General features: G+C 37.2%; 1 protein-coding gene across 11 annotated transcripts in view; it reads left to right on the top strand.

The window, feature by feature from the left end:
• LOC131064872 (uncharacterized) overlaps positions 1–25,878 on the top strand; it is a 162,579-nt gene extending 136,701 nt beyond the window's left edge. For 4 of the 11 annotated variants that reach the window (XM_057999177.2, XM_057999179.2, XM_057999175.2 and 1 more), the window contains exon 8: positions 18,799–19,368. In XM_057999177.2, coding sequence (XP_057855160.1) covers positions 18,799–18,945 — 147 coding nt within the window. In that variant the 3' untranslated portion in view covers positions 18,946–19,368. Of the gene's footprint in view, positions 1–18,798; positions 19,369–25,217 lie in introns of those variants that run through there. The other 7 variants (XM_057999182.2, XM_057999180.2, XM_057999181.2 and 4 more) reach the window with 5 other exon arrangements.
• Positions 25,879–26,890: the final 1,012 nt, after the last annotated feature.

Here is a 26,890-nt window from a genome sequence, read left to right as displayed (position 1 = left end):
ATTTACATTGCAGCATTCCCGGTTGTTTCCAGATGACAGATGTATCATCATCTCCCACTCCAAAAAAGATGAAATACAGGTATGATAAATACCAGAATGAAGTTCCGCAGTCACAGATCTCCTCCTCCCTTGATCATATCAAGGATACTGAGATAGGGCATGTTGACATGTCCGAATTCATACAAAGGATTGAAGATCCGAAGGAGGGGGATATGCAACGGTTGCTGGACAGCCATATCCATCATGCCGCATCCTTTCCAGTTGCTGCCCTAGAACCAGAATTTATTCTAGCATGTGCTCATCATTTTGACAAAGAGTCACGAGTCATTAGAAATGATGATGGGGAGGTGATCATTCGCCTGGATGCAGAAGCTATAGAGAGGGTTTTTAAAATACCTTCCGAAACCATTTATATAGAGATCTCCAAGCAAAGTGCAGCTGAATACTTTGCCAAAAAGGAGAAAGACTGTAAGCGTCATATCAACAAATGGATTCATGAACCTCGCACTGCGCTTACCAGATGGGCAAAGTTATATCGGTCTGATTTCAAGAATGAGATCGGTGATACTATTACTCTTCTTAGCCGTATGATGGGATTGGAACATTCCAATGTTTTTGAACCTTGGATGTACCAATTTATTATGTTAGTAAGGCAGTCTCAGCACATCTGTTGGGGTGAAATCATCAGTGATGCTTTGTGTGAGCAATTTGCGGTCGTCCCTACTACCTTCACCTTCTACATGAATTCATATCTCGTGTATATTGCTGCATCACTTAGACATTTCCCAGGTCTTTCCACCAAGGGTGACCGCATGCTTGTACCGGTTTGGGAATACTATGATCAGTTGCCTCTAAGATCAAGTAGGTCTCATTTCAGAAGGGTTCAGGACGCTTTCTTTGGTCATTATTTGTGTCAATTTGACAAGAACCTGAAGAACAAAAGAGTCTCAAATGAAGCATGGGAAAAGGTGAAAGAATATGGTTGTTTGTTTCTCCAATTTCCAACTTTTACCTACATGAGAGTTGGGTGTTATGGCAGGCAGCCTTACATGCTCCCACGGTACCCAACAGACAAGATTATTCTCATGGAATTGGGAAGGCAGATCATGGCTGTGCATACACACCAGTCAGTTAAGCACAAGGTTGGCATGGGTATTTCTTCCAACAACCCATTGAAGATTGGTCAATATTCTCTAATGACTTCAATCAAGGCCAGGGCTATGGAGACTGAGTTGCAGGAAATCAGACTCAAAAGATTCAAACCTAGAGCTGATTTTGATTACCGAGGCATGAAAGAGAAGATCAAGAAGACCTTCATCCATGTACACCGGATAGAAGATATCTGGGCTGACCTTCGTACCGAAAAGGAGATTCGCAAGATGGATTACTACCGACTCACTGCAGAACAGATTGTGGATCTAAACCTCGCAAACATGCCACAAGGTATGATTGATGATGGTAACGTTCTTGATCCTGAGTTTGTCAATCAGAATGTTGATGAGGCTCCGCTTCCTTCTATCCACTGGTCCCACAAGGAAAGCACTTCTATCTTGGATAGATTTCAGTCAGTTCTTGCCAATACCAATATTTGGCTTAAGAATAATGGTGTCAAGCTCATTAAGATTAAGGTGGGGAAAGAAGATGATTCTACAGGTCCTCTTGGGCGGAAGTCTGAAATTCAACTAGACAACAAAGAAGGTGCATCCTCTTCTAGTACGAGGATTAAATTGCGAGTCAGCCGTGCAATGGTGCTTCCTCCTCAGGAAATAACAGTTGAAGGCAAGGAGAAGCCACAGTTGAAAATTCATGTGATTGATCCTGAAGCTTCAGAGGAGGAAACTCAATCTGATAATGCTCCTCAGTCACTTTCTACAGAGTCTCCACATAATTCTCTTTCTTCATTTCCTATTGAGGTACCCATGTTTCCTCCTGTGATAGATGTGAGCTCTCAATCTGCCCCTTCAGTTTCGGAATCTCCACAGAAAGTCCTCCCGCTTTTAGCAGCAGAACCATCTCAAGGCCATCCTCAGGAAAGTTTATTGAATATCTTTTCGGAAGATCCTTCATATGTACCTGTGTCTGATATTGATACTTCTATGACCTGTTTTGATGAGTTCATAACATCTTCATCATATCCTGTCGTCACTCAGCAAACTATGGTGGCTATCCAGACGGACACTTCTCCCAAGGTCACCACTGTTATTCAAACAGAAACTGCTTCTCCCTCCATCCCACAATCAGAGTTAATGGCTTTACCTCCATGGCTCAGTTCCTTCACTGCAAAAAGGAAGAAGCAAGTGATCTCACCTGATCCCTTCGACTATCAACAGTTGAAACAATCAAAACCTAAAGCTGTGAAGAAGGCAAAATTAGTTTCAAGGGTGATCGTTGATGAGAACCAGATGAGAGTGGTAGAGATTGCTGAACCAATATTAGATAAACCAGTTGAAGAAATGCAAGTAGCTGATTATCGGATCACCAAAGTTCAACTGGGTAAACAGACTCATGAGGTTGTCAAGCACGATGCTCAACAGACAGTGGCTACATTGGTACAACGATATGATGAGGTGTTGACCAAGAAAGATCAGCTAGAAGTAGAGAATCAAAGACTCATGGCAGCTATCCAAAGTATTACTCAACCTTCAAGTGGAGAAGGCCAAGTACCTATTTCTTCCAGGGTCAGTGAACCAATCCAAGGTATTGAGAGAGCCGCCCAAAAGGTTCAAGCCTTAGACACCTGGGTTGATCGACTGTATGACTTATGTTCACAAGTCATAAGACAGGTATTTGAAATGATGGTTAAATTGGAGATCATTGAAGATAAGTTGAATCAAATCTTGGGTGCTTTCAAGCTAAATTTGGAGAAGGTTGAGGGAAATTTAGTTTCTTGGCGAAAGATGCCTCAATATCAGTTGAGCGTTCTTCAAGTGCATGATGTGATTCCTTCCAGAGTCATGTACATTGAATATGAGGAACTCCTGGAGAACAAATCTCTTGTTCTCAAATCACTCATTGAAGAAATTGATGAAACCTTAAAGTTGCGTGAAGCAGTCTTTCAAGATGTAACCTCCCATTGCAAAAAGGCATTCTGCGACATTTTCAATCAGAATGATGAGCTGCTGCCCGAGGAAGAAGTTCTTGCAGACCTGCAACTCAAGATTCATGATGAATGGAGAAGTGATCAATTCTCAGTCGCTTCCATTCAAATATTGATCAAGTATCAAACTAAGTTGCAGGAAATCCAGTCAGCATTGGAAAAAGGGAATTCCACGCTATGCCAATGCCATGATGTCATCGTAAAAACTAGGGTGGTGGCTATGAACACTCATGAACCAGATCCTGATGAATTGCAGAAAGTTATTCAGAAGTTCGATTTATTCGTATCTTCAAGAGTTGCAACTTAAGTGTTTTTAACACTTGTAAATTTTTAAAAAATTGTAATTTCAGAATTGTAGTTTCCCTTTCGACAAGTTGTCATCACTTGCATTTTTGTAATTACTTGTAAGGCAACTACAAGTTGTGTCCAATTAGGACTGTAGTTGGAATAAGTCTTAGTTAGTTAATGAAGTCATAATTAGCTGTTGAATAGGTCTTGGTGGTTGAGGGAATTTCTCAAGTTAGTTAGGATCCTCCCATCTTTTTCTCAAGGCTCCTCTCCTATAAATAGAAGAGAGGGTCCGTTGTAATCTTTATCTTTTGGAAAGCAAGCAAAAACTCTGCCAAATTTACAGCAAGAAGTCTTTGAGCTTATGTATGTGGATTGAAAGTTTTTGAAGAATAATAAAGAAGGATTACTCAAGTTTTGAGTCTTTGAGCTACATGTTTGAGTTTGAATCTTTTTATATCTTCTATGCAAAGTGTTTCTAAAGGAACTTAGTCCAATCTGATTTGAAGTCTTTGAGCTGCAAGTAGAGAAGATTAATTAAAATAGGAAAATCTCTAGAAGGAGCAGCAAGTCTTTGAGCTTGCGTCTATTCTTGAGGAAAAGTTACTGTTTGATAAGAAATAGCAGCAAGTCTTTGAGCTTGCATTAGTTCTTGTCTTTGTGTTAAAAGAATAAATTATTCCAGTCTTTGAGCTGTTGTCGTTTATTCATTGTAAAATTTAGTATAGAAAAGGGTAGATAGGACTTCCAATAGTCAAGTCTTTGAGCTTGATATTGCTGTCCCGTTCTGAAGGAAGTGACGGAAGTCTTTGTGCTTTCAGGAAACTTCATTTCCTTTCTCTTATTTCACTTTAAAGTGGTTACTGCTGTTATTCAATCGCTATCCTTTTCTGTGAAGAGAAAAGGATATTGTCTTTCTTGAAAAAAGAAGAAAGATTGCTGTCCCATCCCATTTTACTTTCCAAGTTGTAGTTAGATAGGGGGAGCCTTCCCTTAATTAGGAGAGTTTTTACTCGTGTGCTGTGGTTGAAACCACAATTTTGTATATATCCCCAAGTGTACAAAATTTTCAACCAACACATTTCATGACATCCCCTTGGCTGGTCATCAAGGGTATTTCAAGACATATTGGCAAGTCCAAGGAAGATTTTCTTGGAAGGGACTCAAGGATGAGGTCCTTCGCTATAGTATAGAGTCTTCGGTCTACCAACAGAACAAAGATGCACACACTTTCCCGACTGGTTTGTTGTAGCCCTTACCTATTCCTGACTAGAAAGTGCCAAGCATTTCAATAGCTTTCATCACTGGGATACCAAGGATGCAAGAGAAAGATTGCATATATGTTGTTGTGCACATATTGGCTAAGTTTGCACACTTCTTTGCCATTACCAGCTCATTTGCAGCAGCTCAGGTTGCTGATCTCTTCTTCAGAGAAGTGTTTAGATTGCATGGTTTGCCAAAAACCATTGTGAGTGATAGGGTCAGCAAGTTCCTAAGCATCTTTTGGCAGGAGATCTTTGGATTGAGTGGCATAGTACTCAATCCTAGCACCAGTCATCATTCTCATTCTGATGGACAAACTGAGGTTGTGAATAAGCGATTAGAAGGTTATCTCAGAAAGTATGTGTTAGGGCAGTAGAAGGCTTGGGTGAGATGGCTTCATTTGGGAGAGTATTGTTACAACTCTTCCTATCGCACGTTGGTTAGGATGCCTCCTTTCACAACCCTGTGTGGATATGAGGCACCTAGCTTTTCTGATTTAACTCTTGGAAATAGTAGAGCCCCTCAAGCGAGGGATATGTTGCAGCAAAGTCAAGACATTTTGAGATCTTTGAAGGACAACCTTCAACATGCACAGAATCAACAAAAGATGTATGCTAATTGGCAGCGAGTAGAGCACTCTTTTGAGGGAGATATGGTCTACTTGAGGCTTTAGCCTTACCTTACTAGCAGTCCACTCTCAAGAAGAGTGAGTAGAGAAGCTCAAACCCCATTTTTATGGACCATTCAAAGTCACCAGGAAGGTTGGAGAAGTGTCTTATCACTTGGAGTTACCTGAAAACAACAAGATACATAATGTTTTCCAGGTGTCATGCCTCAAGAGGGTGCTTGGAAATAATGTGGTAGCTTCATCAGATCTACCTCCCTTGGATGAGGAGGGACAGTTGGTGTTGATTCCAAAGGCCATTACTGATTCCAGGGAACGTTCGTTGAGAGGGAGGACTCTCAAGAAGTATTTGATTAAATGGAAAAACCTACCAATTGAGGATGCAACTTGGGAGAATGAGCAGATTTTGCAGCATCCAGCCTTGCTATTGTTTGAGGACAAGCAATTTTGGGGAGGGCGGACTGTAATGTCCCCTTCTCAGTTCTAGACTGATGGATGGAGTCTTAGCCTATTTTGGAAACCTGTAGGCTAACCAGAGACTAAATTAGGGTTTCTGTCTTCAGGAAGGTTTTTGGAGAGGTGTTTGCAGGAGTTCTACAGTTTTCTCTCTAGATTCTTTCTGGGTTTTCTGTGGGCTTAAGGATGGTATAACATGCATTCCAATTAGAGAAGATTTATAAATTTACTATTTTTAGTAAATTGCGATAGGTTGACGGTTGTTTGATTTATAGGGCTTTTCTGGGTTTTTTGAGAGCTCCAGCGTGGTTTGACATGCAAATTTTTCGGAGATGATTTCTGGACTTACTATTTTTAGTAAGTCATGACTGCTGCTCAGAATGTGATGAAAATGACTTTTGACACACTTACTATTTCTACTAGTATGCTATTTTTGGCAGGGGTTCTGCAGCTCAGCTCGATGGCTATGTCTGGTAGTGTTATTTTTGGCAGGATCCTATGTTTGAACTTGGATGACTATTTTCTGCAATGCAGTTCAGTACCTTGGCATCAACTCATTTTGGCAGTATTCAGTTTTTGGGAGCAAAAGTATTTTTTAATACTTTATTATTCCCCATGGCCTAGGCGTAATTTGTGTTGTTACTTCAAGGGGTCGCCATGGTGTTTTTCATTAAATTATAGCTTAAGGCAAGTTGGAGGATTTTCTAAGTAAGATTGCCTAAGTTATATTATTATTTATAAGTCATTGTTGAGCGCTCACTTTACACATTATTAGCAATTTTAATAAGGTGACTCTGCTATGATCTTGGACGACTTAGAGAAGGGAAATATTATTTTTATTTTAAGTCTATTTGGCGAAATATTAGTCTATTTGGTGAAATATTCCACCTTCATATTGAGACGCTAAAGTGCAATTTCATCAATATTATTTTATAAGCATTATATTTATCAAAGTGGCGATTAAGGGTGGATGTGACTTGGGCGATTTGGTGAAGTATTGAAATGAAATGCAAGTGAAAAAGGTGAATTTGGGCGCCATGTGAATTTGAATTTGAGCCTCCAAAATCTATAAATAAGAGTGTTGAGCTCTCATTTGGAGAATGCTTGATGAATGATAATGTTATGTTGTTAGAATGGTGCTAGAATTGAGCTTCGAAGTTGAGAGCTTCTTAGCAACCATCAGTTTCGTACTTGAAAGACAATACCCAGCTGATTATTTGTGACTATCTTTCATCTAGAGAGATAGATTGTGCTGATTGAAGGGATTGAGAGATTTTTCAGTCTTTGGTGTGTTGGGTTTGTTTCTTGTTTGTTGGTTTTTGGAGTGGTTGTAGGTGTTTTTTTGTCATATCTTCCTGCTCGAGTGTCTATTTGTTCTGGGTTATAGCTCGTTGGAAGCCTCTTTGTTGGGCGATTCATCACCTGGAGGCTCGTGTCAAGTGTTTTGGTGTGCTTTTTTGTCTTGCTGATCGAACTTCTCTGCTGGTCGTACTTTTGCAGCCAACCCTAGGGCAGCATGTAGCATTTTCAGTGGTGATTTGATGGGGTTATTGAGTTGGGGGTTTGATCGCCTATCCTCTAGCATTCATTTGCCACCAGTTTGGAGCTGTTTGGTGGAGTTTTGAGTGAGTTGTGTGCATTTCATTGTTGCTAGTTCGTTTTCGGTGGTGTTTATAGTTTCATTTCAGTTTTGATTAAGTGTGTATTTGGGTTGTAATTTCAGTGTTATCCATTGTAATCTCTAGTAGAACTTTCCTTCTATTAGAGTTGATAATTCTCTTGTTCTGACAATAGTTGCAGAATTCATTATTGTAAGATTGTTTCAGTAGTATTGAGCAATCCCTTTGTTGCGATTTACTTGTACTCCCCACTACATAAGTGGAAGAGGCTGGCCATGCTGCGTATCTCTGTTTGTAATGTTGTCCTCCCACTGCATAAGCAGTTGAGTTGATTGTATTGTTGTCCTCCCGTTGAATAAGCGGTGGAGTTGATAGTAATTTTCATTTCTAGTTCTCCCGCTACATAAGCAATAGAGTGATTGATGTTTTAGTTGTTTGGTTTGTTCCTGGCTGGTTTACCGCCAGGAAGTTTCCGAATTTCCATCACCCGCTGTATAAGCACAAGGGGCTGGCTTGCTGCCCAAGTTTTGTAATAATTTACAGTATTTGCAACTAACAATCCCCTCAACACTGTATGCTCTTACCTTCCCAGATTGGGCACTTGGTGATCAGAAAGTGGAAGGGTTGCAGTTTTCAGAATTATTGTATTTTCATTGCTAACCCTAACTGGTCTTTGTTGTGTTGTAAACTGCTAAATTTCAAAAAAAAATTGTGGGGATATCACAGTGGCTGACCTAGTTAAGAGTTTTGATGATTAATCTTGTATATAAAGGAGTGCGGGTGTATTAGTAAGTGTATGGAATGGGTTTGAAGTGATTTGCCGAAGGTGTGAAAGATCTACGAGGTCTAGGATTGGAGATGTGCGAAAGATTGTTGTGAAGAGCTTTGATGATAATATTCTTAGTGTGACAAAGTTCAGAGATTGTGTTTTGAAAGCAAAAGAGTTTACTATGATATTCATCGCTTGACACAGTGGTTCACGATCAATCTCATGATCAGGAGATCTTGTTCATTCCAATTCATCTATTTGTTCTCTATCGGAAGACAGTGAGTCTCATGGCAACTTTTCTATCTTACCCTGAAATAGTGAGTTTCAGTCCTCCAAGTCATTTGTATCTTGCCCTAAGGTTGTGCTCCTTGTTTTTGCAAGTCCTCTTAGGAGCAAGGTGTTTTGGAGGCAACATTGTAACAACTTATATTTATATTGTGAGTTTGATTCTCACCATTGTTTTTCCATGATTGGGTTTTCCACGTAAATCTGGTGTTCATGTGTTTGTTGTGTTTCATACTTTTATGATTTATTATTGGTGAGATTATATGTTTGTGATTTAAAGTTTGAAGATCAGAATTTAAGTATTTGAAGGTCCAAACTGATTCACCCCCTTGTTAGTCCTGTGTTGTGTTCAACACCTTCAATGCCACACACACCTGCAAATTCTTCTTTCTCTTCTTCTCTCGTTCTCCAGTAAGCTAATTACCTACACTCTTCCTTATCTAATTCTTTGGAGCAACGTGCAAGTTGTTTCTCCCAAGGATGAAAAAATAGTTCAAAATTGCTTGAATCGAGATTTATCATGAGTTAGTATGGCAGATGATTTAATCGTCCAAAAAACCTTAGGCGATTTTTTTAAAAAATCGGGATCTTTTGAAGCGATAAAACCATGACCATAACAGAAAAAATCATGTTTTTAAAAGCGACTTTGTTTTTAACTTCATGCAACTGACAACCCTAAAAAGCGACTTTGTTTTTTAACATATGGGGGCGAATCGGTGATTTCATTTTTACTTAGCATGCGACGACCGACGGGATTTGCAAATTGAATCAGCAAAATGGGAGTCAACCGGACAGGTAAGAGTAGAAGGTTTTTATTAAAATGCATTCCTTGAGACATTTGGTCATCCATACCATTAGTCTTTTGTATGCTTCCACAATTACAACTAATTTGACAAAATGTTAAAATTCCACTTTTGATTATTTTTCGATAGATCTCCAACTCTGTTCCAAAGTGCCCATCTCACACAAGATGGAAAAAGCCTAGCAAAGACTACATGAAACCTTTGAAGCACTTTGTCGATTGATCTAGATTTTCAATGCCTTCTCCATGCTTATGTCTTGCATACATGTCTACCGATGCAATCATAATTACAACTTCTGAGAAAAAATGACTTTCAATTATTATGTTATGTTTCTCTGTACCCTATTCCAAAGTTCTTGTTTAGGTGCAAGATGACTAGATGGTGCCAACAACTGCTGAGTTTGGATATATAGTTACCAATTGCATGTGTTAAAAAAATACCAAATGCTTTCCAACAAGTCAGTTTTGTGGATATCTTACAATTGTCTAATTCCATGAGACCACATTATGTGAAGGCATTTTGTCAAACAATTTACTTCCCTTCAAACATGCTTCCATATTTACTTACATACATATATGTGTGGTCAAAACTAGATCTAACAAGGAATACATTTCAAATTGAGTGGTGAGAGACTGAGTGTAAGTGAAAGACTAAGAAGTGGGCCTTCACCAAAGAAATGGAATCCCAATGCACAAATAAATTCACACCAAAGAATGCAAGCAAAAGGATTCGTCTTTCAAAGAGGCAGTTTGTGCAAGTGAAAGACAGAAGGAATAAATTCAAACACACCAAGGCAACTTAGGTTGTAAGTGCAAAGGACCAATAAACCTTGTCATGGAAATAGATGCTTCATATCTACAGAGAACAAACTTGTCATTGATATGAACCAAGAGGCAGCAGATACTGAAGCTGAAGTTCTATGAAGCAGAGTGTTGATATGCAAATTTAATGTGGTATGGCACAAAGAACAATAAATTAGGATAGTATTTCCCCACTTTGAATTTATTTTCTTTTGGAATGATATTGGTTCTTTTCTACTAGGAGAGACCCAAAAGTTAATTTTTCTAGCCTTTGCAAGATAGATTTTGTCTCAGAAAATTTTTAAAGTTATGCAACTTACATGTTTCTTTCTGTACTATAAGATGCATTCTCCTCCTTTCTGTATTTATTGATCCATAAATTTTAAAAAAATCAGCAAAGTATATTATCAATCCATGTTTGGTCTCTTTTGCTAGGTTTCTTTCGAATTTTTATAAAAGATAATGGCTTTTGCAACTAGAGGTGGTGATGGAAAGAGGGACCCTTTATGGAAATAGTGACAGGAGAGGTCATTTGTAACCATTACATGAAATGTATGACTAGTGGCATACACTGACTCAAATATCACCTTGCATGGATCATTGATCAAAATATTACTCCATGTGAACATTGCCTTGAACAGGTTGAGAGGGAGGCAAACACAAGGTTTTCAGAATATGAGCAAAAGAAGGCAGAAAAAAAGAGGACAGCAGAGGCAATGGCAGCCCCAGTGACAGATCTCGGTTCTACAGGATCGAGAAGTATGGGGATGGGCAGCAATATGTCTCACTTTTTTATTCCCCGTAACACTCCTGGTGCACAACTTGGATTGCAAGGTGTTGACGTGTTTTTTATGATTACGTCAAAAACAGAATAAAGTTACCAACGGTCACCTTACTCTCTCTTGAACAAAGTTAGTCCGTATGCTAAGATTGCAACAAGATCAAACGGCTAACTCCAAGGTTCCTTCAATGCGTGGACGTGACTCAGTTGTTGGATGTGATTGTTGTTAGTCCAAGGGGCCTTACGTTTGGACCGTTCTTTCACATCTTCATTGTGGCTGGGACTCCATCATTGGATATGACAATTCTGCGATGCTTCTGCTTCAAACGAACTAAAATGAATTGAAAATAAAGGGGAAAGGGTTTGGAAGGATGTACATCTACTCCTAAGGGTAATGATATCAATTAATAGTGCTCTAGTGGACAAATTCCAATTAAACCAAGCTCTGCTTCGCTAAGTTTAACTACAACTCCGCAAGAACCGGTGCAATCTTCTGAGGATGTTGAAGGATTTTCACATTGAGAAAGTGCATTTGAATACCCAACAGGGTGCAATCCAAACGACTATTCACAATCGAACTTAGCATAAATTTGGGGGTTCAGGCTAACTTTACACTGCAACTTACAATCAACAAGATGCAAAACGTATGAACCATGGGAATTCATCAAACACCATTACATTCTTCATTGAAATCAAAGCACTTTATCTAACATCTGAGAAAAAAAAATTCTACTCTAAGTGAGGAAGGTGAAACCATGCAAGTTTTCAAAAAAATAACTTAAGTGGACATCATCAGAGAACAATGTTTCACTATTATTATCCCAAAAAACTTATTGCAACAATTTCATACAAAGCTCCCTCTTTTTCAAATGAGGAAAGGCTTCTGGCCTTGGCTACAAGTAAACCCTAATTAGGGTTTTCCCTAGAAGATTCTCCACTCAAGATGCAACAAGGTTGGAATCAACATTAAATACCCCATTGTAATATCCCCAAAATTTTTTTTTTGATTTTAACAGATTTACCAACACACCAACACCCGTTAGGGTTAGAATAATAAAAACTAAATCAGTTGAAAGGAACCCTTCACCTTTTGATCATCGAGAGCCCAAGCTGGGAGGGTGAGAGCATACAGTGGTAGGGGATAGTTAGATGCAAACTTCTGAAAATGCTTATTGCAATAATGGGCGGCAAGCCAACCCCTTCCACTTTCCAGCGGGTAAAACAAGGAAACTTGGTGGTAAACCAGCCAAGTAACAAAACACACTCAAGAACAAATCACTCTACCGCAATATTTCAGCAGGAGGACTGAACACTTACAACAAAGCTCAACTCAACCGCTTATGCAGCGGGAGGACCATTGCAAACAAAATATCACTTGACCGCTTATTCAGCGGGAGGACAGAATTACAAAGATCAAATGTAGGCGGCAAGCCAGCCTCTTCCACTTTTTAGTGGGGATTTGCTTTACAATCCAGAAATGGCTATTAGTACTACTATCCAGCCTTACAATAAAGAGATGCAATGCATATAAAAGAGAGATTATACTGTCCAATACTGATGAATATCTCCAAACTTAATACAATTAGCAAACTCAAACCCACCCTTATAGAAATAACACACCACTGATCACTAAACTGAAAATACAATCTGTTGTCCGCATAACACGTAGAAAACAACAACTACCAAATTCACTAATATGCTCATAACTCACCCAAAACAACTCGGAATTATACATAAACCTGAAGTAAATGAAAGCTAAGACAAAGGTGATGCAACCAAAACCTCAAACCTGCACAGCGAACACCACTAACAGCTAGCACACAACCCAAGGCAACCAAGAAATGGTATGACCCAGCTGGGAAGTACGATTTGCTGCCAAAAATCAGAATGCACACCAAAACAAACGCCAAGGTAGAAGAATGGTCGCCCTCCAAATACGCTTCCAATGGGCTAGTACCCAGAATTATCGATTGTACAGGCAGGGAGATATGAACCAATCTTCACTTCAACCACACCAAAAACCAGCAACACTGAAAACCACACCACACATTGAAAACTTCACCAACACTCAGCTAGGTATTATGTCTCAAGTACGAAACTGGCTAAACTAGGGAGCTACAACTCCGAAGCTCAAGTTCACTCACCATTCCGACAGCATAACAATATGATTTCTTCAAGATAACCAAATGAGGAGCCCATCCCTTGTATTTATAGATTTCTCCCTCTAAAATTCAAATGCAAATGGCACCCAAACTCATTTGAAATTCACTTCATTTCAATTCATGTCCCCCTCAAGACGTGGCGTCCCCTTTCTAGCCTCCCTAGTCGAACTTTACCAAGGTGCACAAGTTCGAACTTTGAGAAAATAATTAAAGTGTAGAATGACTTCATTTGAACGCCCACATGACTTAGGAAATAAAATGGGACTTAGGATAAATAACATAATATTTTCCTTCCTAAGTCATTCCTCCAAAATATAATTAGTGAAATAATTAAATATTAAACTTTAGAATAAAGCAATAATATTTAATTAGCAATTATAAATCAACCACTGATTGTTGCCAAATCAACTATGTGAACAGAAGTGTAGAAAACACTAATCTGAATTGGATTGGAGCTCTGCACAAGACTGGCAAAAATAGCATTGCTTGAACTGACACTTACTAAAAATAGTAAGTCATGAAAACATCTCCGAAAGACATGCTTGTCAAACCCTATGAGAGAGTTTGAAAAACCCAGAAAACCCTCAAAATCTAGTTAGTTGCCGCCAACTTACTAAAAATAGTAAGTTCAGAAATCACTCCGGAACAAAATGCATGTTAAACCACTGCGAAGCTCTCGAAAAACTCAGAAGGAATCCTTAGATCTTTCTGCCAAACTCCAACCAGGACATCCCTAAAAACTGCGAAGAATCCTCATATAAAATAGGAAACCCTAATTCCTCATTCCAATCAACCTATGGGTCTCTAGAATAGGCCAATGGACCACTGGTTACTCCTTACTGAGAAGGGGACATTACACCCATAAAGCCCATATACAACTAATTACAATCCTGCCAAAAAATGGCACCCATAAAGCATTAATTAACCTTTACATTCAAAAAGTGCCCACTATGCTATGAATGTACCCTCATGCAAAAATCTCCCATGATGCCATAAATGCACCACATCTCCTGAACATGACGGCTGCATGCAAAAGGAATCTGCCACAATGCTATAAATATGGCGGTTACATGCAAAAGATTCTTCATGCACTCAACATGCACCGATCGGGCCGCCACTTAGTCAAAATATTCCAACAATAAATGCATTGCCAATATGCCTTCACGTGACGGATGCATGCAAAAGATGCTCCATTGACTCAACATGCGTTGACCCAACTGCCACTTGGCGAGAAACCCCTAGAGAGAGAAAATTTCATCTTGGAAGAATTTTCTTTGAAGTTTTGAATTTTCCATGTTCTTGGGGAAGCTTTTTCATCAATTTTGCACATTTCCTATTTTTTAGGAAAATTTTCAAGTTAGGGTTCCAGGGTCCAGGAGAGAGAAAATTCTCTCACGAATCCAAATCTACCATCATTTCGAAATTCGGATGATTTTTTATGCCCAAAAATGGATTTTTCAAAAAATTTCTCGGGGGGGAAATTTCTTGTCTAGTTCATCCTTGATCCCTTCCTTAGAAATTTTATCTTCAATTCATCCTTGGGTGTGATTTCTTCCTTGCAGAAAGGAATTCTTTCTTGAAGGAAGGAATTTCCAACACTTCGTCAATTTTTCACCTTTCTTGGAATTCTGTCCTGAAGGAAGGAATTTCCAACACTTGCCAAATTTTCACCTTTTCCAAGAATTCTGTCATGAAGGAAGGAATTTCCAACACTTAACCAAATTTACACTTTCCTGGAATTATGTCCTGAAGGAAGGAATTTCCAACACAGCCAAATTTTCACCTTTTCCAAGAATTGTCCTAAGATATCGGTTCTTGGGAAAATGGGTTGGGTCCGGGTCCTGGTTCTCCCCGGGTTCTCCTTGGGTTCCTCTCGGGTCGTGCCCAGGTGGCTGGGTTCTCTGTGGGCAGAGAACCCAGCCACCTGGGCAGGACCCGGGAGGAACCCAGGGAGAACCCGGGCGGACCCAAGAGAACCAAGGCCCGTGGGTTCCCAAAAACGGGGCCCACAGGTCATAAAAACACAAAAACAATAAAAAAACACCTTTTTTAATATTTTGTTAACATCTAAACCCTAATTTTGCCCCTTATGATGCATGAAATGCATCAAAATTGATGTTTGAACATATATATAATATATGTATACATATATATATAAAATTAAAATACATATATATATATATATATGTACGGACGTACCTGTACCCAAGATTTTTTTTTTTTTTTTGTCGAATCCGTACCCGTACCCGAATCGGTAACTTAGATTTTGTCCTTAAGCAAGTCAATTTTTCCACTTTCCTGGAATTTCTTCTTCTTGGGAGCAATCCTTCCCCGAGGAAGGAATTTTTTGAATTTTTGAACCTTTCTTCTTGAACCTTGGTTTTTACATCCAGCTTCCAACCTTAGGCACATTTTAGAACTGGATAAGAAATTTTGGAAATTTGTTCCTTGAGGAAGGAATTTTTTGTGCTTTTTGAGTTCATCTTGTTCCAAGGAAGCTTTTCCATGAATTTTCCACAATTCCTATTTTTTAAGAATTTTCCTAAAATTTAGGACCCAGGTCCATGAGAGAGAGAATTCTCTCACGAGTCCAAATCTGCAAAAAAAATGAAATTCTGATGAAATTTGGTGTCTAAAAATGGATTTTTCCTTAAAATTTCCCAACGGGATATTCTGCTTTTTCATTCTATTCCTAACCCTCAATTCCCCTTTGCCTTGGAAATTTCTTTATTCTCGACCTTGGACTTGAAATTTTTTTTTGATGAAGAAATTTTCATCATTTTCATGTTGTCGTGGAATCCATCACCTTCTAAGTTTTCCTTGAGGCCTTTCATTTTGGTGCCTATAATCAAGTTTGGGTGCTACTTCCATGCAAGGAAGGATTTCACAGTTCTTTCTATCTTCCATGATGACCCTCCTTTGGCGCCCTTCTCACACCTTGGGCGCTAGAATGCATGCATCATGGAATTCATCCATGTTTTGATTTCTCACGCTTTGGCGCCCTTCCTTGTCTTAGGGCAGAATTTTGCTAGGAGGAAGGAATTTTGTCTTTTCATGAATTCCATGGCAGGGTGGTTTTGGCGCCCTATTCCTTTCTAGGGTGGAATTCTAACTTAGGGAGGGAAATTTCATGATTTTCAATTTTCCAAGTCGGTCTCATTCTCTTCATCAGGATATATACATGAAATATAACATTTAAGTATAAGAATTCTTATACTTTAAGTTATATTTCATGTATATATTGGCAGGATGTTTGAGAGTGGTTTCAGATCTCTAGGAATTGTAATGCAAATTCTAGGTTTTAGAAGATCTTTTAAATTTTCAGACGTAGTCAAATTTCAGGCCATTTCCGGATCAGGATGACATTTGTGGATTGATGTGAAGTTATATTTCATGTATATATTGGTAGGATGTTTGAGAGTGGTTTCAGATCTCTAAGAATTATAATGCAAATTCTAGGTTTTAGAAGGTCTTTTAAATTTTCAGACTTAGTCAAATTTCAAGTCATTTCCGGATCAGGATGACATTTGTGGATTGATGTGAATTTATATTTCATGTATATATTGGCAGGATGTTTGAGAGTGGTTTCAGATCTCTAAGAATTATAATGCAAATTCTAGGTTTTAGAAGATCTTTTAAATTTTCAGACAGTCAAATTTTAGGCCATTTCCGGATCAGGATGACATTTGTGGATTGATGTGAATTTCCAGACTTGGAAGATTTTCGAGCTTTCCATTTTTGGACCGATTCTTACACTTAGTCAAATTTTGATCACTATGCCTGCTCTCTAACTCTTCCGGATTTAGAAATGATCTTCAGGAACGTTCAATCTTCAACGTCTTTAGGGATGTTCAGTTTTTCAGTGTTTTCTTGTGAAGAACCTGCCGAAAATAGATTTTCCCAAATAGTAAGTGTTTCAAAATGTTAGGGCTTGGACAAAATAGTTCAGGAAAGAACTTACTAAAAATAGAAACTTACTAAAACTAGTAAGTTTGATTCTTGGCAAAATTAGACCAATCCGGGAGGCAGTAGAACTTACTAAAAATAGTAAGTGCTTAGAATTCGCTCAAATTTTACTGGGAGGTTCCTTGAAGGGTCCTGATTCCAGTTCTACATTTAGTTTTTCAAGAACCCTAAAAGAAACCCCTAAAATCTAGGACTAAAGGCAGAAACCCTAAAATCGACAAAACGAGCCCTAGACTTAGCCAAATTTTCTCAAATGAAAAATAGACTCAATCAAAATGACCCCCAAACACTCGCAAAGCAAAGAGATTGACGAGACTGCTGTGAAAAGACCCAAGAACAAATCCAAAAGATCGGAAAGGCCTAAAAAGTAGGGGGTCCCCATTTGCAATGGAGCGATGTGTGAAAATATCACAACACAAGGTACTTCATAGAATAAGGAAGTGCATCAGTAGGCAAAGGTGGCATGTACTAGATTTTGGTATTACAATAGTCTTTTGTTTAGTATTGTTGATATTGGGAGCAGTTGGTCAATGCATTGACCATCTTAGGTAAGGGGTTCAAGGCCCCAAGTCGTTATGAGTTGAATGGGCCATTATTGTAGAATGAGGTCCAAAGCACACTACAACTAGTGGAACAACAAAAGAGGATATGGGAAAAGAATGGCTGCATCATTTTATCTGATGGGTGGACGAATGGTAGGAATAGGACACTCATCAACTTTCTAGTTGCTTCAAGGGGACGGGTGGTATTTTTAAAATTGGTTGATGCCTCAAATGAAGTGAAAAATGCAGAAACCTTGTGCAACATGTTGGATGAGGTGGTGACAGAAGTAGGAGTGCAAAATGTTGTTTAGATTGTGACCAATAATGGAGCTGCATATGTGGCAGCCGACAAACTTCTATAGGCTATTCATTTGACATTATTTTGGAGCCCTTGTGTTGCTCATTGCCTTGATTTTCTCCTTGAGGACATAGAGAAACTAAGTTGTGTGAAGAATGTGGTTGAAGATGGAAGGGAAATCACAAAGTACATCTACAACCACACATGGGTCCTAGAGCTTATGAGACAACACACTGATGGTAAGGATCTTGTGCATCTAGGAGTCACATGTTTTGCCACTAATTTCCTCAACTTATAGAGCATATTACGTGCATTGCCCAACCTAAAGCAGATGTTTGTGAGTGAAAGATGGTTGGAGAGTCCTTATTCTAGGAAGCCTGAAGCAAAGAAGGTCGTGAAGACCATTTTTTAAGTTAGATTTGCCAAAGTCATGGAGGAGATCATCAATGTAAGTTTTCAAACTTCGATTGATGATTTATTTTTTAATTTTCTAATATTACACTTTGCTGATTTTTGTTAAATTTTTCATGTCTAATTGTCAGAACCGTTGGTGAGGGTTATATGGATGGTGGACAGTGATAAAAACCCCATAGGGTATCTATATGAGGCCATGGATAAGGTCAAAGAGGCAATTCAACACTTGTATAGGTCAGACAGGACCAAATATGAACCCATATGGCGCGTAATTGATCGAAGGTGGAACTGACAACTCCACCAACATATTCATGCTACTGCCTACTATTTGAATCCCAATTTCTTTTACTCCCCTACTTTCAAAGCAGATGTAGAGGTTCAATTGGCCTCGACACATGTATTCAGAGGTTAGTTGTTGATGAAAATATTCAAGACCTCATTCGTGATGAGTTATAGAGTTAGGAGAAGGAAGATGGGGCATTATTCTCTTCACCTATTTGTGTTCGTAAGAGAGACACCCTGTTGCCAGGTAAAAAAAATGTGCTCTTAAATTTATTTTATCATTTATTTCAATCTTTAAGTTTATAAAAATCTTTACCAAATTAGAAATGCCAATTTGTATCCTTGCAGATCTGTGGTGGGAAGATTATGGTGTCACAATGCCTAATCTTCAAAGGCTTGCAATCCGCATATTATCTCAGCCTTGTAGTGCTTCTGGTTGTAAGTGCAACTGGAGTGTCTTTGAGGCCATTCACACAAAAAAGCGCAATAGGTTGACTCAAAAGCACTTGAATGACCTTGTATATGTGCGGTACAACCTTCGATTGCATGAAAGGAGGGTACAAGAGCATAACTCATATGATGCACTTGACCTAGATGAGATTGATCCATATTTAGCAGATTGGATTGCTGAACTTGATGGTGTTACTGATGATGTTGATGTGGAACCATTTTTCATTGACGATCACTTAGCTGAGATGGAGAGGGAGGCAGCTGAATGGGCGACAGAAGTGGCAGAGTGTGAGGAGGCAAGAGATGAGTTTTCTGATCTAGCAGAGGCAGTTTCCTCACCTGTTGAGGATATTGTAGCAACGACACCATCTACTTCAGCACCCACTCAACGGCAACAGAGTTTTTTGAGCTTTAGTCATAGACGAAATCTATGATTTCTAATTTTCATTGATACGAAAGCTTGAACTTATATGTATTCAGACTTCAGAGATTGTATTTGTTTTGTGGTCTAGACTCTACAATATGTATTTGACTCAAACTTATTTAGAAATTGCACTTGTTTTTTGGTATATGATATGTATTTGACCCAAACTATGATTTATATATGATGGAAACCAGTAATTTGTTATTATGTTCTATAAATTTAGTGTAAGTGTGTTTTTTTAAGAATATTTTAAGAAATTATATATTTTCAAATGTTCGATAAATTTGCCGATTTATTGCCGAGCCCTGATTTTTAAAAAGTTTTAGGCCAAAAGATTTATTGCGGATTAAGATTTTTTCATCTTTGATTTCTCCAACCTCGCTGCTGTTGATTTCTGCTTCTGAACACCATTGAAGGATGTATTTTATAGAGATTAGAACCCTTGTGATGAATCACAAAGAGGCACCCAAATCTGCCTTTTCATTTCTTTCCAATCGTCTTTTGAAATTCTTTTGTATTTTTTGAAATTTCTCATTAAATTCTTCCAAAAGCTTGCTTAAATTATATCCAATGACTTTTTGTTGTAAATTCCTTTGAAAAATGAATAAGAATAATAACCAAGTCGTGCTCTTTGGGAAATTGAAGAATCTTTAATTAGTCTCTCAAAAATCACTAGCTTTTCCCTCCATTTTAAGTACCTAAAATGAAAGAATACAACAAGAATGGAATGGCAAAGGTCACCTGCCTTATGAACACTTCCCTAGGAATCCAAAATGAGCAAATTAATTTATTTTCAATTTATAAGATGCAAATTAATCCCTTTAACTTTTGAAACCTTGAATTTGTGCAATATAATACTTTCAAAATCACATAAAACACTCTGTTTGCCTCTGACTTTCTAAATGAAAGTCAAGTACCGATAAAACAAATATTATATCCTTAAACACTCCAAAATATGCTCTCGAAGCTTCAACCTACACTAAGAATGCAAAACATGAACATAAAAAGGAAAATATATTTTTGGTGATGCAAGATTGCTTACGAGCCTCAAAGAGCTCCATGTGTCAGACTATGAATGTCTTGTCTTTGGTTATAATTTTTTAATCGTCATTTTATTTTACTTTAATCACTTGTAACTGATATTTAGATACAAGTCACAACTGGAACTTGATATCTGTAGCAGCCATTTCTTGTTGAACATTTAAAAATCAAATGTCTTGTTTGCTGTAAATCAATTGCGGGCATATAAAATAACTTCCTTTAGTGACAAATTCATCTCTGTTCCTACATGCCTTTTTTCATAAAGAAACTCTCATTTTGTTCTAGTTGCATTTGGTCCAGAAGAGGTGCAATGGCACGTTTTTTAGTTTATTTTTGTCTTTGCACATTCAGTCTTCATAGGAAAATGATACATTTTCTGTGGCATTGACCAGTTTTTGGAATTAGACTGTTTCTCTGTTCTCACATCCTTTTTCTGTATTCCTTTCATTGAAGAAATTCTGGTTTTGTAAAGGAGAACATGTTATTTGGTTGAAGTGGCTTAGCTGATCCATCATTCATTTATATTGCATTTTTTAATTTGTTTTTCTTGGAAATGTGCTACTTTTTAGAAAGTAAACAAGAAATCCACGTGAATCAAACAAAATGGTCACAAGGAAAATCTCTCCCTATTAAAGCAAGGAAAGAAAGCACTTGGACATGCACCACGATGGGTGCATAGTCAACATCTTTTATTGAAAAGCTGCGAATTACATACCAAAGCTATCTTTTTCTTGAAGTCTTAATTTTTAAAGGTGAGTGGATAAAAATCATCCTCAAAGGTATTGTATCATTTTTTTCACAAGAATCTCATAGGGGCCAAACAGACAATATGCCAAACACTTTTAGCCTTGCACCTAATCATCCAAGAGTCTCTTAGCATACCCATCACCAAGACATAGGAGCAACAAAGAGAAAATAGAACTCATAGTGAAGCGAAGCCCATGGCAACTCAGCTGTGGATCATCTCCAAAAGCTACGATCAACTATCTCTTTAGCACCTCATAAAATGCATTAGGGATCTCTGATGTCCTCCTTTGCCAATCTCGCAGCGATACCTTGATGATTCATAAGCCACCTCAGAACTCTGTTCTTGAAAGATATCCTTGCGAACCATACAGCTTGGTAATGCCTTTTCCATTGAACCTTTGGATCTTTGGCTTGCCACCATTGAAGTTGCATGCATAAATATTGCAAAAACTTCTGAACACAATTAACTGTTCCTGCACTCCCACAGTATCATTTTAATTACTGAGTATGTTGCGGAAAATAAACAAAATGTTATATGACATTATTTTCATGGGACTATTATTGATTTTTCATTATATTATATTGGTTTATAAAGCTTTGTTTTCCCTTACTAAATTTCTTTTCTCATCTAACTAACTACATGATTTAATGATATTAAGTTCCCGCAATCCATTAAAACTGTTCTGTCTAATTGTCTAGGTTCTGGATTCGATTGTGTGAATGCTTTTTATAATTTTATTTATGTATCTCATTAATTTCTTACACTTTATCCTCAAATTCCTTCTAATTTCCTAACACTTTTTCAACTCTTTTATTTCTCCTTAATCTTTCAAGTGACTTCGATCCTTTGCCACCCACAGCCTCTCCACCCTCCTCTCTTCTTTTTTAGTACCCTGGAGTGGAGTGAATAACCACCCGATTTTTTCCCTCGTCTGATTATATGAATTAATGTCTTCTTCCCTCGTTTGATTTTTCCCTCCGTCTTCTTGCATCCATCGAACCTTTCCTTCGACTTTGCTTTCTATTTAAAGGGACTTTTTGGCTTTCTAAAGTTTAAATAAATTAAATTTGAAAAACATATTATAATATATTTTTATTTTTATTATAATGTAGGAAATTAAATTATAATATATTTATATTTATATTATTATATATTAATAATATTTTAAATTAAATTTTTAAACATATTTTATTATTTATTTTACTTTGTGTTTATTATATATTTGAATATATATTAATATATTATTTTATTACTTATTTTAAATTATTTACTTATAATTTAAGATAGATACATACATACATACATACATATATATATATATATATATATATATATATATACACACATGTATGCACGTGTGCACACACACAGATATATATAGACATACCCATATCCGAATCGGTAATTTAGTATATTAACTATACTAAAATGTAATATTTTAATATTCTCCTCTTTATTAAACCAGAACTAATCAGACGTACATATTGGTTAGAAGCTTCATTTGGAAACAAATCTTAGACCAAATAGAATTTCATCAAGCTACCTCATAATCATCGTAAAGGTGTAGCTCCCGAGTTAAATTCTCAAGTTCTTGGATATTACATCTCCAAACTCCCAAATTACAAATCTTCAAAATTACAAATCTTCTGAATTACTGAACAACCATTCATGTTTGAGCTCTATATATTGTTCCATCAGATTGTCTCATGATCCTCATAAAGAAATAATTCTCAAGATTCGCAACTCTTGAACTATCTAAACAACCATCCATATTGAGCTTCATCTATACTATCCCTGCCTGTCTTCAGAGTGTGGACTTCTATACTCAACTATCTATAATTACAAAACTAGATCCCTGCGTGTCTTCAAAGTGTGGAGTGCTATACTCAACTATCTATAACTACAAAACTTGTGAATCCACTTTTGTTTCAAGAACTAATGCTTTTTATACAAAGTGCTATCTCTGAACAAGAAGCTAGCTTGAGATGGAAAATTTCCTCCAATCTCTAGTGTCCACCAACCTCCTCTGTCTCTGTTACATTCTATTCATTTAATATTGCATGGGAGTCTCCGAAAGCTTTTTAAAAGTAAATTTTGTACCACATAATGAAAAGATTTACCTTGTTTGCTTGTAAATGTTTGGCAGCAGCATTCTAGTTTTATTTGCAAAATGTCCAGGACACGACAAACTATTAAAACAAGTTCAAATAGAAAAAAAACAATATCTACTCGACTTACATCCATACTCATGCAAATTTAGCCAGCCAATCTACTAGCACTTAATGATCAGGAAAGTCATAGCCTCCACTATCCAATACAGTCGTTCCAAAGTTCACTTCAATGCAGGCTGTAAAGTCATCTTCGAACCAGCAATGGAATATACGGATTTTATTAAAAAATAAACAAGTTCAAATAACTGTTGTATGAGATGATATATATCCACTTCAATCTCTCTGTAGCGAATGAATTAAAACAACTGTTGTACGTGGCGATGTATATGCACCTCAAACTCTAATCAAAGAACGCTGCGTAGTCAAAGCTGGAGAAAGCTTGTCTAATGTTTGGTGGAACTTGCTGAAAGTGCTTTGCATGTTCAAATCAAACTTTCCGAGCCAACATAGAGATAAAAGAGAATCGAGGATCCTTCCAAGAAGATCATCAAACATGAACCCGCAATCTCATGGCTCTACTTTAACCTCCATCAACATTCTCACAGTCCATTATCACTGAGGGTTTAGATATGATGTTGAAATTGAAAGGAGAAATATTGCAAAAACAAAATTTTATTACAGACAATGTTGGCTTATATTGTTTTTATGGAATCACAATGATTTTAGAATACATTGCCTTGTTTTACTCTACAATTCCACCAAACTAACTTTCACTATTATTTGTTTTATTTTTATACTGATAATTATTTATTAACTTTCTATACTAGGATGTAATATTCCAACGACCACCACTTATTAAGACAGGGAATAAGCTGCCGTATTCCTGATCTGATAATACAAAGTTTTTGTCACAGTTACAAATATGTTTTCTATTGTTCAATTTCCAAAACAATCTAATAAAGACCCGATGCAGAATTACAGTCTATAAAGGAAGTTTTGAAGAATCATTTTGTAGAGCTTTTGACGATCAATTTTATCAGTTGCAGTTAAGATTCGAGCCCTATTTAGATCAATCAAATATACTGTCGTTGGAGTTCTGATATGCTTATCGTTCCAATGAAATAATTCATTCCTTGGCAAACGCTTTCCTGTGGGCAACAACCCAATCATCACATGGGTCTTGAAATAATCAATGAAGGAGGGGTGAGACTGCTTGCCAGGCTATCTATATTCTTCTGAGTGTTGAAGACCTGTGGCTGTTAAGCATCAAAATCTTTAGCACTACCAATAACAACACGCAACTAAAACAGGCCTTTGATCTTTTTAGATATACAACAAGAAGATGATATTTATGAACCTGCCAATGGCTACTCTCAACAATTCATTGACCTCCCAAAGCCATCAAGTTGAAGAGAGCAGTGTTGCATCTTTGACTCTTTTTTTTGGAATGCTTTGAATTTTGTGCATTTTCATACTGGTGTGGTGAGCACCAGAGGATGCATTGAGAATTCTTGACATTTTTAATGCTCGACTATGAGCTGAGTGAGTGAAGTGCTCTAGCTGTTCCATCAGCCATTCTACATTGCTTTTTGGATTTTAAATCTATTTCAAATGATCAAAAATAAAAAGCCTTTACACATATGGTTCGGTTACCAGCAAAGGTTGTGTTTAGAATTCTGAACATTATAATGCTCATCTTTGGGCTGAGAACCATCAAAATTTGGTAATAAGCAATTCCTTGTTTGTTTATTATAGAGTAAACACAACGTTTAGAGGAGCCTTAACTAGAATATGTTTGCAAATCAACCTGGGAATTTAATTTACATCATCAATAGTCGTCACTGGCATTTTGAAATCAGAAGTTTCTTCTATGTCGTGCTCATGTTTGCAGGTGGTCAGTCCTTGGTAAAAGGTACTGAATAAGATTCTATTATCCATAGTTGTGGCTGGCGTTTTTGAATTTTGGAGTTTTCTATGTTTTGTGCACATGCAGGAGGTCAGTCCCCAGTGGCCAAGGGTTTAGGATCACTGGTTTCAGAGCATGTTAGGCATAATTTTTCAGAGAAGAAAAGCATTTCCTGACCAGCACTGAAGGATTTTACCCACAAATATTTCTGGTGGCTATTTGTAGTATGCTATTATGCGTGAAGCATTCTATGAAATGAACCAGTTCACATTATTAATTTCTTTTTTCAGATCTCACAGATGCATAGCTTCTTGTAAATGACTTTCTGGCTTTATGCTTGTTACAGAAGGTCATCTATTCTTGTATTAAAAGATACAGTTTGATAAAAATATTTTACTCAATAAGATCACGGCAGCGTCTATGCAGCAATTTGAAGGGCGAACTTAGATTCTTTTTAACACCTCCTTAATGCAAAAGTGCGGTTTATCTGTCTGTATAACCGTTACCTAAGATCACCATCCTATGACGATCTGGATTTTCACTTTTCTCCATATTCATTCCTTGGGAAATAAACACAATTCAATAGATTGTTTGTCATTGTCTTTGTGGCAACTTTAAATGTGGGGCACGAATAAAAGAATTAACTCGCAGAAAATGCACTTTGAGCTGAGTTCATTAATGTCTCTTGGTTTTACTGGATGGCATTCAATTTTCTTTATGAATAAATAAAAACATCTTCCAATGCCTTTGGGTACGTGCAATGTGTGTTCTATCTTAAATGCTGATTGTACTACGTTTTTTTTTTAATATTAAACAATGCTAGAAAGAATTTCCTTTTCATCTGAAATTTTGGTGCGTACCAAGTAGCATTATGCTACCCTTTCTTGTAAAACTAGTAGATTTTCGTAATACATCTTTTTCTTTCGCTCATGGATGTTCGAAACTTTCTTTTCTTTTCTATTCCATTTGTATTGATTGTTCGTTTACGGCAGTGAATCTTAAAGTACTTATGGAATTGCATGCAAATCACTTTTATCTCTTAGAATAAATAGCCAATATATCAAAATTACGTTCGTTCCTCAAGTTCCAGGATTTTTAGGGTTAGATATAAGTAATTTTGTGGTAGTTGTTTGGCGACGAGCGATTTTAGTTTTTCTCGTCATTGTTGTTTTTTTTTTCTGGAAAAAATTCCTGTGAAGAGGAATAGAATTAATGTATAATGGTGATTTTCATATTAAAATTCATATTTAGGAATCGCATAAATTATACTATAATTAATGGTGAATTGTAAATTTGAAATTAACTATCATATTTAGAAATCATTTAAAGAAAATTGTGTTAAGATTGCCGGTAATTTTTACCATATATTTTTGTGACAGAGAATAAATTTCAATGTTGTAATAGTACCTTCTTTCTTAAGGGATTCTATGATTGAAAATAGTTCATATTTGTAATTAAACCATCCAAAATATTTGCTTGAAGATTGAATTTGTATTGAAAATCGTAGCATCGTAACTTGTATCCCTATACAATCTCATACTCACCTAGCCCTCACCTTGGCTTTCCGGCTTTTAGTGCTTAATGCTTGCTTTGATGTTGCTCACACCACCTTGAAATCTATATTTTCAACTCATTATCCAACCTTTGTCCAATTTTGAATCTTGATTGATAGGGTGCCTTAGTCCTGGTTCAAGACTAGGGTGCCTTGACCGCCCTGGTTTAGGACCCAAAATAGGACCTCACAAGGTCACTTTATGTTG

The sequence above is a fragment of the Cryptomeria japonica genome, chromosome 5 (assembly GCF_030272615.1).
Source record: "Cryptomeria japonica chromosome 5, Sugi_1.0, whole genome shotgun sequence".
Classification (NCBI taxonomy): Eukaryota; Viridiplantae; Streptophyta; class Pinopsida; order Cupressales; family Cupressaceae; genus Cryptomeria; species Cryptomeria japonica.
Note: the sequence above shows the minus strand (reverse complement) of the source record. Positions and strands in the feature narration are given on the sequence as shown.